General features: G+C 41.5%; 1 protein-coding gene across 4 annotated transcripts in view; it reads left to right on the top strand.

Moving 5' to 3' along the window:
- Positions 1 to 16,546, top strand: part of LOC148026632 (Leucine-rich repeat (LRR) family protein) — a 139,114-nt gene that overhangs the window by 92,492 nt on the left and 30,076 nt on the right. Inside the window, exon 10 of one of the 4 annotated variants that reach the window (XR_015692856.1) lies at positions 1,381 to 1,692. The exons of 1 other annotated variant lie outside the window; for it this stretch is intronic. Coding sequence is in view for 2 of the 3 variants with exons in the window: in XM_087691089.1 (XP_087547215.1) it covers positions 1,381 to 1,494 (114 nt within the window). In the remaining variant the exon portion in view is untranslated. Of the gene's footprint in view, positions 1 to 1,380; positions 1,693 to 16,546 lie in introns of those variants that run through there. 2 more of the 4 variants (XM_087691089.1, XM_087691087.1) reach the window with 2 other exon arrangements.

Genomic DNA, 16,546 nt, shown 5'->3' with positions numbered 1-16,546 from the left:
TCATAATTTTATTTAGTTTTATTCTAATTTAATTAGATTTTATCTAAATTATAATAAATCAGCTTAGTTTTTGCTCAATTTATTTTGATATTTTATCAATTTTCTTAATTCATTTAAATTATTTCGAAAATGTTTAATTTATTCGATTTTATCATTAGTTTTCATAGGTTATTTTGAATTGCTATTAATTCTTTTGATTGATCACAAATTATTGTCATTTTTGAATATGATTAAATTATTATTATATTTTTATATTTTCTTATGAATTGACTTATTTATGAGAATTTTACTAATTTTTTATAGATAGGAAAATTTTCTTGGGTATTCTAGTATTTAATTTGATTTTTAGTAGAATTATTGAATTGATTTTTCAAAAAGTTAAACAAAAATTTGAAACATGTTTTAATGTTTATTTGTTATTCTTCCTAATTAGAACTTTTTGAAAAATAAATTATTATGTTCCTACATACACAAGATGAAAAAAGAAAAAGAAAAAGAAAACAAGGATTAATTAGCTTGAGTTAATGTTTTTGTTTTTGTTTTTCTTTTTGGGAGGGGGGAGGGAAATCACCCAATGGGGGTCGTGGATTGTGCCCCCTCCTTGGGCCCAAAACCCATGCAGTGTGCGGGTTGAAAAAGACAAAGTCAAAGCCCCCTTAGAACTTCCATTGACCCTCACCCCTCTCTCGATAGAATATGAATCATAAAATGGATTAGACACTAGACTCATTTCTCATCCATAGAGTTAATGTCCTCATGACAACTTTGTTGAGTTATTTAGGGTTGTAGAACTTTCAAGACAACTAGCTTGAACCTACTCGATTTTTCTATTGTGTAGTTGTGTATGCTTATATATAGGCAATCTTATTGCCACGTGGTTTGGCCACTTAGCCCTCATTCCACTAGCACAAGGGACCACTCCATTGCTTTGTGGACCATACTGAGGGATGGTTTTGCACAAGCACTCACCATAGTTGCGAATCCTAGACATGCATGGTCTTTGTTCCTCATGGTTGACATCCTTTTCCATTGTTTTCACTCGTATTTCTAACATGGTTTGAAGTCACCAAAATGTAGTAGATTGTTCATCTCGAAAAAATGGAGGCCCCTCAGATTTTTTTTGGCTCAATGCGAACAAATGAACAAAGTTTATTCGAAGATTAAATATTGGAGATCATCAATCTAATTGCTATGTGATAATCAATGTGTGTGTGTGAGAGAGAGAGAGAGAGAGAGAGAGAGAGAGAGAGAGAGAGAGAGAGAGAGAGAGAGAGAGAGAGAGAGAGAGAGAGAGAGAGAGAGAGAGAGAGAGAGAGAGAGAGAGAGAGAGAGAGAGAGAGAGAGAGAGAGAGAGAGAGATTGTGTTTTGGTATTATGAAGATGGAGGGATTTGAGGAGTATGAAGTACGACGAAAAAGAAAGTTTGACAAGCAGATAGATTCAAATGTGCTACTTGGCTCAAAAGGATTGGATGAGGGAGCAGACTTGCGTTAAGATAATGCATATTATGGTGCTCAAACCATTACCAATGCATTTTTGTTGTATTGTAAAACCATAGAAACATGAGAATAATAAAATTTTCCTTTTTTGTGGTTTCATAGAATTCCAATAAATGCAATGTGATTCACTTCCAAAATCAAAATTTTAAGTAATCCTTTTACAAATGGGTCTCTCATTAGAAATCAAATAAACAAAATGTCTACAAATTGATTTTAGTGAAGACTAGTCCTTTGTAATCATTCTGTAACATGTTTTGATATCATAATATAAAAACTTGATTCTTTTATGGTATCTAGTCACATGAGTTCTCGTTTTGTTTTTGCAATTGGATTTTGTATGTGCTTGATTCATATCTTTTGGTCACAACTACAACCAAATATTCTTGCTATACCCTTGCATGGTAATTATCAACATTGATGCTCTCATAAGTATGAGATTAAGTGAAGTAGATAGTGAAAATACATTCATAGTAGTATTCTATTTTTGCTAGTGATTTTCAACAAAACATGAGGTAAGATGTCTTTCTTTAGTACCACATTGTCGTTCACAGTTCATGGATACTTGGGTCCAAAGTAGAACCTCAATGGGTGGTGTGGGCCTCATTTGGAGAAGATTGGATTTTTCTAGTGTGAAGTTGAAATATTTGCTAAAGTTGCAATATGCAAGTGTTGAATGCTAGAGATGAGCCTCATTTCGCCATTGTAGTCATATAGAAAGTTTGAACATTAGTGGAAGTTGGGTCAATGATATACATGCCCCTATCGAACCATGGTAGACATCTAGACAAGTTTAAAGCATGGCTCAAATGATTAATGGGCAAATAGACTTTCTAGACACATACATGTGGAGGATGACATAGCTAGCACATGTTTAGAGCACATCAAATAGGGGTGGGATTGATTGAGATAGACATGGGGATGATAGAGCTATTACATAAGTAGTAGAGACGAAGATATGTCTTTAAGTTGGGTTAAGATGAAGTTTTGGGTGGTTGAAGTTGGGTATGAATATAATCCTAGCGCTTTGCCAAATCGATGCATTTAGTAGTCATACTTAGCCATGCAAAATGAATTTTGAAGTACCACCATGGTGTTTTCCTTCGCAATGAAAGTCAATTCAATAGCTACCTTCCTAAAATCATAATTTTGTTAATATATTCAACTTGTTGCTCATTTGATAATTCTTAAATAAACTTAGACTACTCAGTTATACTAATGGATTCATGTAGTCTATAGTAGACACTTCTTTAATTGTAAGATTTTCATGAAGGAATGATAAATGTATTGGTGCCAACTCATCTCAAGGGTGATAATAAAGTTGTAAACCATTAACAATCTTGGGAGTATGCTATTATACATAACCACCTTATGACTAAAGCTAACATATATGAGACTTATTCATGCTCTCCATTTAGAAAGGCCTTAAAGCTTATTGTTATCACATCAACACTCATTTCAAGAGGAGCATCTTATTATAATAAAATTTCACTATGCACTAATTTATTAATATATAGCTTACAATACATGTTTACACACGACTATAGGAATTTAAATCCTTGTACAATCTTAGGTGAGCTTGAAGCAAAGGGTTGCGTACTTAACATGTGTAAGTAACTCGACTTCTTAGGCAATAGTGTCTTAAAATTAGATGGAAGCTATGTTTTTCTTATTATTAGCTTAATGAGTTATTTGCTATGTTCAAATCTATGCAAGTGTAGGTGTTCCTATGAATAATGTAATACCCTTTTCATATGCATATATACATGTGTTTCTATGCAATACACATAGAACAAATGCATGTGTATGTATGAACACTTGCATAGATATAGACACACTACACATGCCCATTGCTTTGCATAAACAAAGTGGTCACAATGATCTTTTGCATATGAACATTCACATAGACACACAAAATATGTGTGCCCATTGGTTTACATAATCAAACCGGTTATTATGACCTTTTGCATTTGTGATAGAAGCATGTATTGTTGAACGGTTTCCTTCACAATACTCCATCATGGCTTACATGGGTGTGTTAAAATCTTCTAAAAGAGTTGATATCTTTCCTTTGACATACCTTTTATACATGACACTTGATGAAGGTTTAAACATTTGAACTTGAATCTCGTTTGTTCTCAAATGTAGCATTCTTTGCCTACACTCATTTAGACCATTGCAAAAGTCAAATTGATTATCTCTAAATGACAAGTAACTATCAGTTGCCACAAGGATCATTTCATATCTTCATCAACTCAAACTAGGTACTATTTTACATGGTTTGAAGGGCATAACAACCACAATGGTCCCCTAATACCTATGATCCATTAATAGCTCTTAGTTGCCAATAATGTGTTATGGATTGGTTTGCAAGTGAAGAGACTACCTCTTCATATTGTGTTTTGCAAACTAGAGTTTAAGTTTACATTCTCATAGAATCTCAGACGCTAAATTTAGGAATATTTGTTGATTTTAGGTGATTCGGTTTAACTTGCATAGTTGTCCTCAATTTAAACAAACTTTGTATAAGCGTGGACTCGGATGTCATTCGCAATATTGACACAATTTTGGATTAACAGTTCCCAATATAATAATGCCATGATAATTTCACATTTAGCTTATCTTTTTTCTTTTTTATAGCACATTCATATTCATAGTGTGAAAGTACAACTAATGTCTTCTTTGTTATATGTAATTTACTTATAATTTGTTAAATGCTAATGTTTCAAAATACATGGCACACTCACTTGTTGGCTATGGGGTGTGGAGATCTTCTCCATGTTTCCCTTACATTTGTGGAAGGCTTATTTACTATATTTAAGAGTGTTGAAATCCACCATACCCTAGTCATTTCTAGCTCATACTCTTTCCAGTGATCACCACTTTGAAGCTGTTTAAGTTTTGTAAATTGACATAGCTAGTCGGTTAAAAGTCTACTAAACCCACATTTTGGCTAAAATGTATACATCACGAAGCTTAAGTCTCTTGCAAAGGACCTTCCATATGGTGAGGACATGCAAACGTGTAGCGAGGATGAGTAAATGCACTCTTAAAGGAAGGTGCTAAAACATGTGTTTACTATTGAAAGTATTTCTTTCACTTCCAAATGTTCTACATGGTTAGAAAATTTTGAAATTCTACCCCCATCACCTAGCCCAAAATGCGGAGTACTCCTTTTTGAAACGTTGAACATCCTTTTGAGTTTTTTAGCCACAACATGGCATGCTCCATCTTGGTTGACAAATAAGCAGAATGTTTGTATGTCGATGCGTTCATCCCGCCAAAAACACTTGGAGGTCCTTGTGTAGAACAAAAAACACAATGTTTTTGGAACAAACCCTAAAACCTTCATACATATACTGCCATTGCTCCAAAACCCAAGTGAGATCAAAGATTATCTTCTATTTCTAGAATCACACATATTGCAAGCCGATGAATGCAAATTGTGATACGAAATGTTGCTCATCCCCATATGGCCTATGTATAACTATTAAGGCCCACAAGAAACCTAAAGGTCGTAAAGATGGAAAGTTTCTCTATGGATGCATGAATTAATTGTGGCTCTTCATTAAATGTGTTTGTGAGGCCATTGTGCACAAATCAAAATGGAAAACTAACTTCATTTGATGGTTTGAAAATATTTTGTGATTCATCATCCAACATATCAAGCAAATCTTCACTAGATGTTCACTAAGAGAGTCTATGGATTCTTTATTGTGAAATGGATTGATGATTGCCATTACTTATGTAATCTACCTTGCTATTTACTTATCTTAGAGAATTGGTATTATTTTCCATAACTAAAACAATGGTGCAAAGAAATGGAAGCCTTCCTACACATTTAAGAGGTGATGGTATCGAACTTATTCATATATGTCTACTCTCCCTTTAGGTTAGCAATTTGAGTGCAATGCCACAAGTCAAAAGGAGAAGTAATTCTTCTTGGCAACACATACAATCCTTTGGTAGTAAAAGAGGAATCTTCTTTCCAAAATAATTTTTTTTGGTAATTTAAAATTATTTTCTCATGAATAATTAGCCAACAACTCTATGTTTACCAACTTGAAATACAAACACATAACAACACCACTAAGAAATTATGTTATGATTAATGATGGTTTCTTTGATAAAGCAACAATGTGGAAGCTACCCTCTAGTTTGAAAAAGATGTCACAATAGTCTCCATATTCTATTTACAATTGCATTCTTGGAAGACATGCAATTCAAATCACTAATACAAGGATCCTTTGCTCAAGGTGCGTAACTCTCTTATTCTTGTTTGTAGTCCCTCTCCTTTGGATGGATCTTTCTCTCTTCTCTCGAAGAGTCATTAATCCATCCCAAGGAATACTACTAACCTTTTGGATTTTTTTTCTTAATTTGTACAAAACAACTTGATCCTCTAGTTCTTTCTATCTTGCAAAACATTGTTCCTCTAAGCTCGCTTTGTTAAAGAACCAAATAATCCCTTGTTCATTTGCAAAAAGTGTTTATTATGACTAGCCTTGTGAAGGATAATTGAGCCAAACTTTGCTACAACATCCTGGCTTAAAGCTCATTAAGTGCACGAACCTTTTAAATGATATCAAATCACACTTACATCTTGATTTCCCATGTATCTCCTCTTCCCCTACATTTGTTACAGCCAATTATAAGTTTCACAAGGTTAAATACAGATGGCTAACAAATGCCATGTTCTACATTTATTCTGAGATTATTGTGCTATGTATATCAACACCAACTATTCAAAAGGTAGGGAGTCAAGCCACGTGTGGTACAATCAATCACATAATTTCATCATAGGCTTATGCATTGTATTTAATTCGATTCTTGACTCCAATATAAAATTGGACATCCACCTTCACAATAGCACTTTATGTGTGCTCTCTTAATATTAAAGAAACGTTATGAATACATCCCACACGAGGGCTTTGAATGAATTAGAAAAACACGTGAGCAAAGGCTGTCTCTAAGGGTTTCAATTTGACAAGTCCTCTTTCATCTCATTCCCAAAAGTACATATTGAATGCATCCTAGGATGTTGGCCTAGGAGTAGCAAACTGGTCTTTTTAAATCTACAAGAACTTATTTTTACCAATAACTTGCTCATAGACAAAACCTACATTGGACTAATTAGGGAAATTGGCACACAAAATTTGTGGTTTTCCCATGGGATTTTCATGCTTACCCTAGAGGTGTAACATTTACCTCGTCTTCTTCAAACTCACATCTTGTTGAAGGCTAGCAAATCAACAATAAAGGGGTTGTAATGTGTTTGTCTTTCTACTCTACACATTTTGTTATAGTTAATACTTATCTTAATAAAGGCTATCAAGCATGCTACAAGTTTCATTGCACATGTGCGAGTTTTGCCAGGTTTAAGAGTAAAACATGAGAATGCACTTGCACCTTAGAAGACATAAAAATAGTAAAAATTGATGTATATGTAGAGATATAGCATTAAGAGGCTAGTACAAGCTGCATTACAAGCCATAATCAACTTTGTGCACATAAAGTATAGGCTACCAACGAAGAGAAATGCATTAGTGGAGCATGGCTACTCAAATGTATGTGAGTGATATTTTGTGTCATTGGTGGTGCAAATAGGTCTAGTAGGTTTCTACAGTGATGATGGTTAGGAAATTTTGAAAGCTTTATAATTATCTTGATTTTTGACATATTTAAAAAATTCCTACTAGCAAAAGATTATAGAGATTACATGCTTAGTTTTTTGTTAAAATACCCTAGCACTTAAGGAGATATAATCATAAATCTAGTTGCTATAATTCCACCACTTTGATCGACTCTAAATTTTGAGTTCTAGATCAAAAGTTATGGCCATTTGAAGTTCTTCTTGAAGTGTAGTAATTTTTGATTGCAAGACATGCATGAATATGAATGAGTGCATTTAGAACTTTTTTGGGTATTTTTCTTCCAAAAATGTGCAAATTTTGAGTTCTAGATCAAAAGTTATGGCCATTTGAAGTTCTTCCTGAAGTGTAGTAATTTTTGATTGCAAGACATGCATGAATATGAATGAGTGCATTTAGAACTTTTTTGGGTATTTTTCTTCCAAAAATGTGCAACTTTGGGGGGTCTAAGAGACCCACAACTCTTCCATGAGGAGTCACAATTTTGCATGAGAGAAGCTATAGGAAGTCTTTCTTTCTTAGTTCTCTCCTCTTTTTAGTTTATCACCTAAAATCCTTACACAATTCTTCTTAGTTACTCTCCTTCTTTTGGTTATTGCATGGAATCTTTTCAAAACCTTCTAAATTTTTACAATCTTTTTAGTTATTGTGTAAGAGTTGTGTTGTATTCTTCCCAACTCTTCCTCCTTTTTTCATGATCTTGTAGAAGCTTTGCTAAAATCTTTAGAGTTGTTCCTCTCGTTTTGGTCATTTTGGAGAAGCCCCTTGCCCAAATCATTTCAGATATTTCTCTCTTCTCCATATTCTTGTGGAAGGTGTACTGTCAAGATTGTGGGAGAGAAGGAAGGAGTCTCACTTGTAGCTTTCTTGCTTGCACAATGGGGGAATACACACAAAGGTGGAGGCTGAAAACAATTTTCCTCTTCTTAGTTGTGTAAGCCAAAAGAACTCTTGTACATAGAAATAGAAGAATTCTATATATGGGTCTCAAACCAAACTCAACTAACTAAGGTGGCATACTAACTGAGCCACGAACTGGAGTAGATAAGGATAGCTATCATCTAGCTATTATTCATGGGTGGTGTACCAACTGCATCTGCAACTGACAAGTCGGTGACATAAATGCACAACGGTCACCCTGACATATCACGAGTGGAGCTCGATATCTCAACACTCCCCCTCGAGCTCAATCCCAATCCGTGCACACCAAGCAGGTCTCTGAACTTGCGCAGCTTCTCTGCGCCCAATGCCTTCGTAAATATGTCAGCTACCTGATCCTCTGTGCTGACATAAACTAGATCAATAAGACCTAGTAAAACCCTCTCCCGCACATAGTGATAATGCACCTCAATGTGCTTTGTTCTAGCATGATAGACTGGGTTATTTGCCAAGTGTATACTACTCATGTTATCACAATAAATGACAACTGGCCCATCTATAGGCTGATGTATATCATAAAGTAGCTTATGCAACCAAGCTACCTCACATGCAGCCATTGCTGCACCCCTGTACTCAGCCTCTGTGCTCGAGAAGGCAACTGTAGGGCTGTTTCTTGCTGCTCCAAGTGACTGCAGCACTCCCAAAAGAGAACGCATATCCACTGCTAGATCGTCTATCAGAAATGCTACCATCCCAATCAGCATCACTGTATCCATGCAACTGTATCTAAATCCCAGTCACATAAAATAGTCCATATTGCAATGTGGACTTCACATACCTGAGTATGTGTCTAGCCGTATCCAAATGCGGTTTCCGTGGAGCCTGCATAAACTGACTTACCAATCCAACTGCATAGCTCAAATCTAGCCTAGTAATAGTCATATAAATCAAATTTCCTACTATGCGTCTGTACATAGTAGGATCTTCTAGAAGCTCACCTGCATCTGCGCTCAACTTCACATTCTGCTCCAAAGGAACTGAAATAGGCTTACAGCCCGTCATCCCATATTTGGACAGCATGTCCAATCCACACTGCCTATGCAAGAGCTGTATTCCACTTGGTGATCTAATCACCTCAATGCCCAAGAAATAACGCAGCTCTCCCAAATCCTTCATCTCAAACTTCTGCTTCAATAGCATTTGCACATGAAGAATATCTTCATCACTGCCACCTGTCGTAATCAAATCATCAACATAAATGACAAGTAACATAATACATTTCTTTGTTTTTCTCACATAAAGTGAGAAACCTGCCTTGGAAATCTGAAAGCCAATAGTGACAAGATACTGTCCTATCTTGTTAGACCATGCTCTAGGTGCTTGCTTCAAGCCATACAATGCTTTCTTCAACCTGCAAACAAACTCAGGATGAACAACATGCACATAACCTGGTGGCTGCTCCATATATACCTCTTCTTGCAAATCACTATGCAAGAAGACATTCTTTACATCCATCTGATGTAAAGACCATTCCTTTGATGCAGCCATAGCAATGACTGCTCTTACGGTTGCCATCCTTCCAACCGGACTGAATGTTTCTTCATAATCAATGCCATATGTTTGTGCATACCCCTTGACTACTAATCTTGCCTTGTATCTGTTCACAGAACCATCTGCATTGTGCTTCACCTTAACCCACTTACAACCAATTGCATTCTTACCAATTCCCATGTAGCATTTGCTTCCAAGGCATCCATTTCTTCATCCATGGCTTTTTTCCATTTTTCTTTTCCCATGGCTTGCTCAAAAGAAGTGGGTTCTGGTTCCTGTATCACTTTGACGTGTTAGCCTGCTCTTTATCATTCTCAGTCTGTCATCTCCTGGTTGTGAGCTCCTATCAGAGTCTGACAGGAGACAGAGGAGCTCTGTCAGTTCATTTTGTGGCTGTCCTTGTCAGTCGGCAGCCTGTGGGTGTCATACAGCTCAACTGGGCGGTTTTTCTGCAGTCGGCCCATTTTCTGGGCAGGTTGACCAGATCTGGCCAAAGTCGGCCAGATGTGGCTGGTCGTCCAAATCTGGCCAAGTCGGCCAGATTTGGCAGGTCGGACAGTTTTCTGGCCTGGGGGCTATATATAGCAGTCCCCCAGTCATTCCAGCATTGTGCTCTGCAGGTTCAGCACTGCCTCCGACATCTCGGTCTCCGGCATTGGTGTTGCCATTGCTTCCAGTCTGTCCTGGTGCCCTCACTGACACTCCGGGCTGCGTGCAGGGACTGCTCTGTCCATTTCAGTGTATTCAGCATTCATCTCAGTCAGTGCAGACTTTCTTCCTTCGTTCTCTGCTTTCTCTCTCCTCTCCTCTGTGTTCGTGTTCTTCTTTCGCTGTGCACTCTCACATGGTATCATTGCCTGATTGAGAGCAGGGAGGACATACCCTCAGGAGTGAGATACCCTACTGCTGCTGCCAATTGATCAACCACTGCCAGGCGACTTCTACAGGAGGCCTTTCAGCCTGCGTTTTGTTGCCCATGCTGGCTGGAGAGGCTGCCACGTCATCCACCGACGCAAAAACCCTGCGTTTTCCACCAGTTTGTCCCTCCTTCTGCTGGGCGACCTCCCTAGAGACTGCATTTTGTTGTTCTACTGGTCACTTTCACTCCAGGAGGCACATTCCTTGCTGGCCACTTCTTTCCGGGCCGTCTCCTGGTGCTGGTGGTCTCTCTTCTGGTGATCGACATCAGTTATCTTTGTGTTTTGCAGATCCAGGTGTTTGTAGACATTCTCTGCCTGCGTCTTGGTGGTTGGTGACCACATTGCTGGTCATATTTCGACATCGGTACAACTTTCTTTGGTATTTTGCAGATTGGAAGATGTCTTACCAGTTTTTAGGCTTTGAAGACTCAGAGGATGAACTTCTTTGTCATCATTCCTCTGAGCGGAGGTGGGATTATCATGAGGTTCGACGTCGGGAAGAACCTCCTCGCACTCGTCCTTCTTCTGTCCATGCATCTCAGAGGGTTCCATCTACCGCAAAGGTTTCTTGAGTGAAGACTGCTTCAAATGTGTGGATGCCTTCCTTGATTCCCTCTATTCAGGTGCCGATTCTCCCTTCCTTTTCGAAGGAAGATAAGTTGGATGGTTCCAACTACTCCCTCTGGTCAGGCAAGGTGGCCTACATCCTCGATACCTTTGACCTTTGGGAGCTTATTTCTTCACCCATCGACCGTCCCCCCGTGGATTCGTCCGATGGCACCTCTATGGACCGTGCAGCCTTATGGGATAGGCTCAACTCTCGAGCCTGTTCCTTTCTTTTTATGAGTCTCCATGATTCTGTTCTTGTACATGTTCACAGGTTACAGACCGCGGCAGAAGTGTGGAAGAAGCTTGCGTCTTTGTATCAGCACAATACATTTGCCCACAAGATTTCATTGGAGAAGAAGTTGTGGATGCTCAGTCTTGATGGTTCTCCTTCCATGAAGGAGCACATCACGAAGATGGAGGATATGGGAGGCGAGCTAGCCTCTCTTGGTCGTCTGATATCGTCTGAGGATATGGTGATGATTCTGTTGACTCAGCTGCCATCACCCCGTTATGATGTCTTCTACACCAGCCTCATCACTTCGAGGACCCGTGAGACACTCCTATGGGAGGAACTTTCCCCGCTTGTCTTGGAGCATGACGAGCAACTCAAAGAGGTGGGAGCCAATGGCTCCACCAAGGCATTTACGATCGGCACAGGTGGTGGCAAGAAGAATAAACAAAAGAAGGAGAAGGCCAAGGACAAGAAGGAGGAGGACAAGAAGGATGCAAAGGAGAAGAAGCCCAAGTGTCCCCATTGTGGGAAGGGCACTCATCCCGAGGAGAAGTGTTGGCAGAAGTATCCCCATTTGAAGCCTAAGGAGAAGGACTCAAAGGCGGCCCCAGCCACAACAGAATCTGCATTTGTGCATGTCTTTGTTGAGGAGGATACAGCCCTAGCTTCTACCACACAGGAGAAGCCGTGGCTCGTCGACAGTGGAGCATCTTCACATATGACCTTCCGACAAGATTGGCTTTAGGATCTACGTTCCAGAGGGGGTACCGTCACCATTGGTGACAATTCTACAGTCCCTGCTCGAGGCGTGGGGACTTTACCTATGTTTTCTGACAGGCGGTCTTCCTTCGCCCAAGTTCTCTATGTTCCTGATTTGGGTTTTAACCTATTATCTGTGCATGGCCTTACTCAGCTTGGTACTTGAGTCATTTTTATGCGGGATGCAGTCACAGTGGTGGATGCTTCTACAGGTGATGCTCTTTGGACAGGTACACAGGAGGGTGGGCTTTATACACTCATAGCCTTGGCTGCGCGGACTTCCCATGAGCTTGGGCTGCTTTGGCATGCTCGGTATGGTCATTTGAACCTCGATTCTCTTCGGCGGGCTTCTAGGAGGAAGATGGTGGAGGGACTTCCTGATTTCCCTCCTCTTTACACTTTGTGCCCCAGCTGCTTGAGGGGCAAGCAGCATAGGCAGCCACACCCTCTGGTTGCTTCTAGGAGGGCTACTTCTCCGCTTGAGTTGGTTCACACCGACCTTTGCGGACCTATGGGCACGGCCTCCCTCGGGAAGGCCAGGTATTTGATGGTGATTGTGGACGACTTTAGTCGTTATGTGTGGCCTTATTTCTTGGAGTACAAGAGCGAGGCGTACTCCCATTTCTGTGAGTGGCAGGTGTTTGTGGAGACCCAAACAACTTCCAAGGTTCGTGGCGTTCGAGCTGATCACAGTGGCGAGTTCACTTCTCACCTTTTCTCGCAGTTTTGCAGGGATCATGGTATTCGGGTGGAGTATTCCCATCCGAACACACCATCAGAGAATGGTGTGGTGGAGCGTGTGAATCGGACCATGTTGGAGATGGCCCGATCTATGTTGGAGCATAGGAGTCTTCCTCATTTCCTCTGGGGTGAGGCGGTGGCTACAGCGGTGCATATATGCAACCGCTCTTCGACTTCGGCGTTACAGGACATGACTCCTTATGAGGCTTTCTTTGGCAAGAAGCCTACCATGTCCCATTTTCGCATCTTTGGGTGCGATGCTTTTGTTCATGTGGACAAGAAGAAGAGGAAGACGAAGTTCGACTCTAAGTTGAGGAAGCTTATCTTCATTGGTTATAGCACGACCATGAAGGGATATCGGCTCTACGACCCGATGATGCGGAAGGTTGAGGTGAGCATGGATGTGATCTTTGATGAGGCTTCGGCCTCTGAGGATCCAATTGATGGTTCCATTACAGATGTTTCTTCGTCATCGACGGACCCCCCCCCCCCCCCCCCCCCCCCAACCTTCTCTCCCTTCACTTCCTTCCAGGATATCTCCCTTAGCACCCCCCCTATTCCTCCTCCTTCGGCTTCCCTTTCCCCTTTGGTGGATGTGACTCCGTCTTCTATGAGCTCTTCCACCACCACTTCGGGATCTTCACGGGATACACAGCCTTCTTCTGATGCGGAGGATCTACCTTCACTCGGTGAGGGGAAGTCCCTCTCCGATTTGGGTGCTTTGCAGGTTCCGGAGACCCCCTGGTCTCCCTCATAGCAGCAGGAGTCTCTCATGATTCCTTTATGGTATCGCCGGCTCATGCAAGATTCAGGTGTTACTCACTTTCCTGCCTCTTTTACAGGTCCACGTCGATCAGCACGTTTACAGGCCCAGCAGGATAGTTCACTATGTGTGAACTATGCTTTTATGTCACAGATTCTTCAGGATTCTGAGCCTTCCACTGTGGAGGAGGCTCTTGCATAGGATATTTGGAGACATGCTATGCAGGCCGAGCTCAATTCCATCGAGCGAAACCATACGTGGGAGCTTGTTTCGCGTCCCGCGAAACGGAAGGTGATAGGTGTGAAATGGGTCTTTAAGACCAAGTATCTTGCAGATGGCTCCTTGGACAAGCATAAGGCTAGGCTTGTTGCCAAGGGTTTTGCACAGGATGCAGGCTTGGACTACTTCGAGACTTTTGCTCCTATAGCCAGGATGTCCACCATTCGAGTTCTTTTGGCTCTTGCTGCTCACCACCGTTGGCCTGTTTATCAGATGGACGTCAAGTCTGCTTTCCTGAATGGCGTTCTTGAGGAGGAGATTTATGTTTCACAGCCTCCTGGTTTTCTTGTGCAGGGGAAGGAGGATCATGTCTACAGGCTGCGGAAGGCTCTTTATGGCTTGAAGCAGGCTCCTGGTGCTTGGTACCAGTGGATTGACCGCTTCTTTCTACAGAGTGGCTTTGCGCGCTCTGCTTATGATCCCAACCTCTACTTACGGGTTATGGATTCGCTTTCAGTGTTCCTTATCTTGTATGTGGATGATCTTATCATTACAGGGAGTGACACTCAGCAGGTGGAGCATACACGGTCCATTCTTCAGCAGGAGTTTGACATGACGGATCTAGGGATCCTTCACTTCTTTCTAGGCCCGGAGATCTATCAGATGGCACAGGGCATTTTTATCTCACAGCACAGGTACATCTCCGAGCTTCTTTTAGAGTTTGATATGGCTGAGTGTCGGCCTATCTCATGCCCCATGGACCCCGAGTCCAAGCTTTTAACAGTTGGAGTTCCCCTTCCAGATCCCACCCATTACAGGTGCCTTGTCGGCTCTCTTATCTGGCTGCTTCACACTTGGCCGGATATCTCTTTTGTGGTGGCTTTATTGTCTTCTTTTATGCAGACTCCTACCCAGGATCACTGGCAGATGGCTTTGCGGGTTTTTTGCTATTTACAGGGGACTCAATCCTTCGGGATCATGTATGGAGATGGGATTACCCTTTCTGGATGGAGTGATTCTGATTGGGCAGGTGATGTGGATACGAGACGATCCACTATAGGTTATGCTTTCACCCTTGGATTCGGTGCTGTCTCTTGGAGCAGCAAGAAGCAGCCTATTGTGGCACTTTCTTCTACAGAGGCTGAGTATCGGGCCCTATGTTCGACCGCTATGGAGGCAGTTTGGCTCCGTCGCTTACTGGCAGAGATTGGCTTTTCCCAGACCGGACCTACGGAGCTATGCGTGGATAGCCAGAGTGCTCTTGCTCTGGCCAAGAACCCGGTGTTTCATGCTCGCACGAAGCACAGTGAGGTTCAGTATCACTATGTTCGAGAGTGGATCGTGGATTTGGAGCTGGTGGTGGTCTATTGTCCTACGGCGGCCAATGTAGCTGATCTCTTTATGAAGCCTTTGCCACAGGCTTCTTTGCTTCATCACATGCGGTTCTTGGGTCCTCAGACTCTCCCAGGATCTGAGAGGGGGTGTTAGCCTGCTCTTTATCATTCTCAGTCTATCATCTCCTGGTTGTGAGCTCCTGTCAGAGTTTGATAGGAGACAGAGGAGCTCTGTCAGTTCATTTTGTGGCTGTCCTTGTCAGTCGGCAGCTTGTGGGTGTCATACATCCCAAACTGGGCTGTTTTTCTGCAGTCAGCCCATTTTCTGGGCAGGTCCGTCAGATCTGGCTATCGGCCAGATCTGGCTGGTCGGCCAAATCTGGCTAGGTTGGCCAGTTTTCTGGCCTGGGGGCTATATATAGCAGCCCCCCAGTCATTCCAGCATTGTGCTCTGCAGGTTCAGCACTGCCTCCGACATCTCCGTCTCCGGTATTGGTGGTGCCATTGCTTCCAGTCTGTCCTGGTGCCCTCACTAACGCTACGGGCTACGTGCAGGGACTGCTCTGTCCATTTCAGTGTATTCAGCATTCATCTCAGTCAGTGCAGACTTTCTTCCTTCGTTCTCTGGTTTCTCTCTCCTCTCCTCCGTGTTCGTGTTCTTCTTTCGCTGCGCAGTCTCACAACCATATATGCATAGTAAATGGTTGTAAATCCATCATATTTCGGCCTATCCACAGGATACCTAGCTCTGGTAGACTTGCGCAAAGTAGGTTCACTCCCAGGTGCTCTCAAAACATCCCTGGTCTTCCTTACTCCAGGTGTAACGATAGAAGGAATATCCAACTCATCATCAATTCTCTGTTGTGAGCCACTCGATTCACTATCCATATAAGAGTGACCTGCATTCACATCAAACATGGGCTGATCTTCCTTCTCTTTTCCTTTTCGTGATACCTGCATACCACTATCTGCATTGCTTTGAGAAGATTCTCCTGATCTCAATCTGCCTGTCCATGGCGAAGAGTGTGAACCACTGCTAGAAGACGTTCCAGGTCCACTAATATTTTGTGACTGCTGCTGTGAATTCTGTGCAGCATTACCATTTTGTGCATCTACATCATCAATCACATTTACTGGTTTATACCAGCTACTCATCTCATCAAAAACAACATCTCTGCTCACTGTAAACTTACGAGTAGAAGGGTTATAGCATCTATACCCTTTCTGCTGCAAAGAGTAACCAATAAAGATGCACTTCTCAGCTTTAGGATCCAACTTGGATCTCAACTCATTTGGCACATGAACATAGGCAATGCAGCCAAAAATCTTCAAATGAGAAATATCTGGTTTCCTACCAGTATACCTCTCCTCTGGAGTCATCCCATGTATTGC

The sequence above is a fragment of the Lygodium microphyllum genome, chromosome 13 (genome assembly GCF_053477565.2).
Source record: "Lygodium microphyllum isolate KBCC chromosome 13, Lygodium_microphyllum_v1.1.10, whole genome shotgun sequence".
In the NCBI taxonomy this organism is placed as follows: domain Eukaryota; kingdom Viridiplantae; phylum Streptophyta; class Polypodiopsida; order Schizaeales; family Lygodiaceae; genus Lygodium; species Lygodium microphyllum.
Note: the sequence above shows the minus strand (reverse complement) of the source record. Positions and strands in the feature narration are given on the sequence as shown.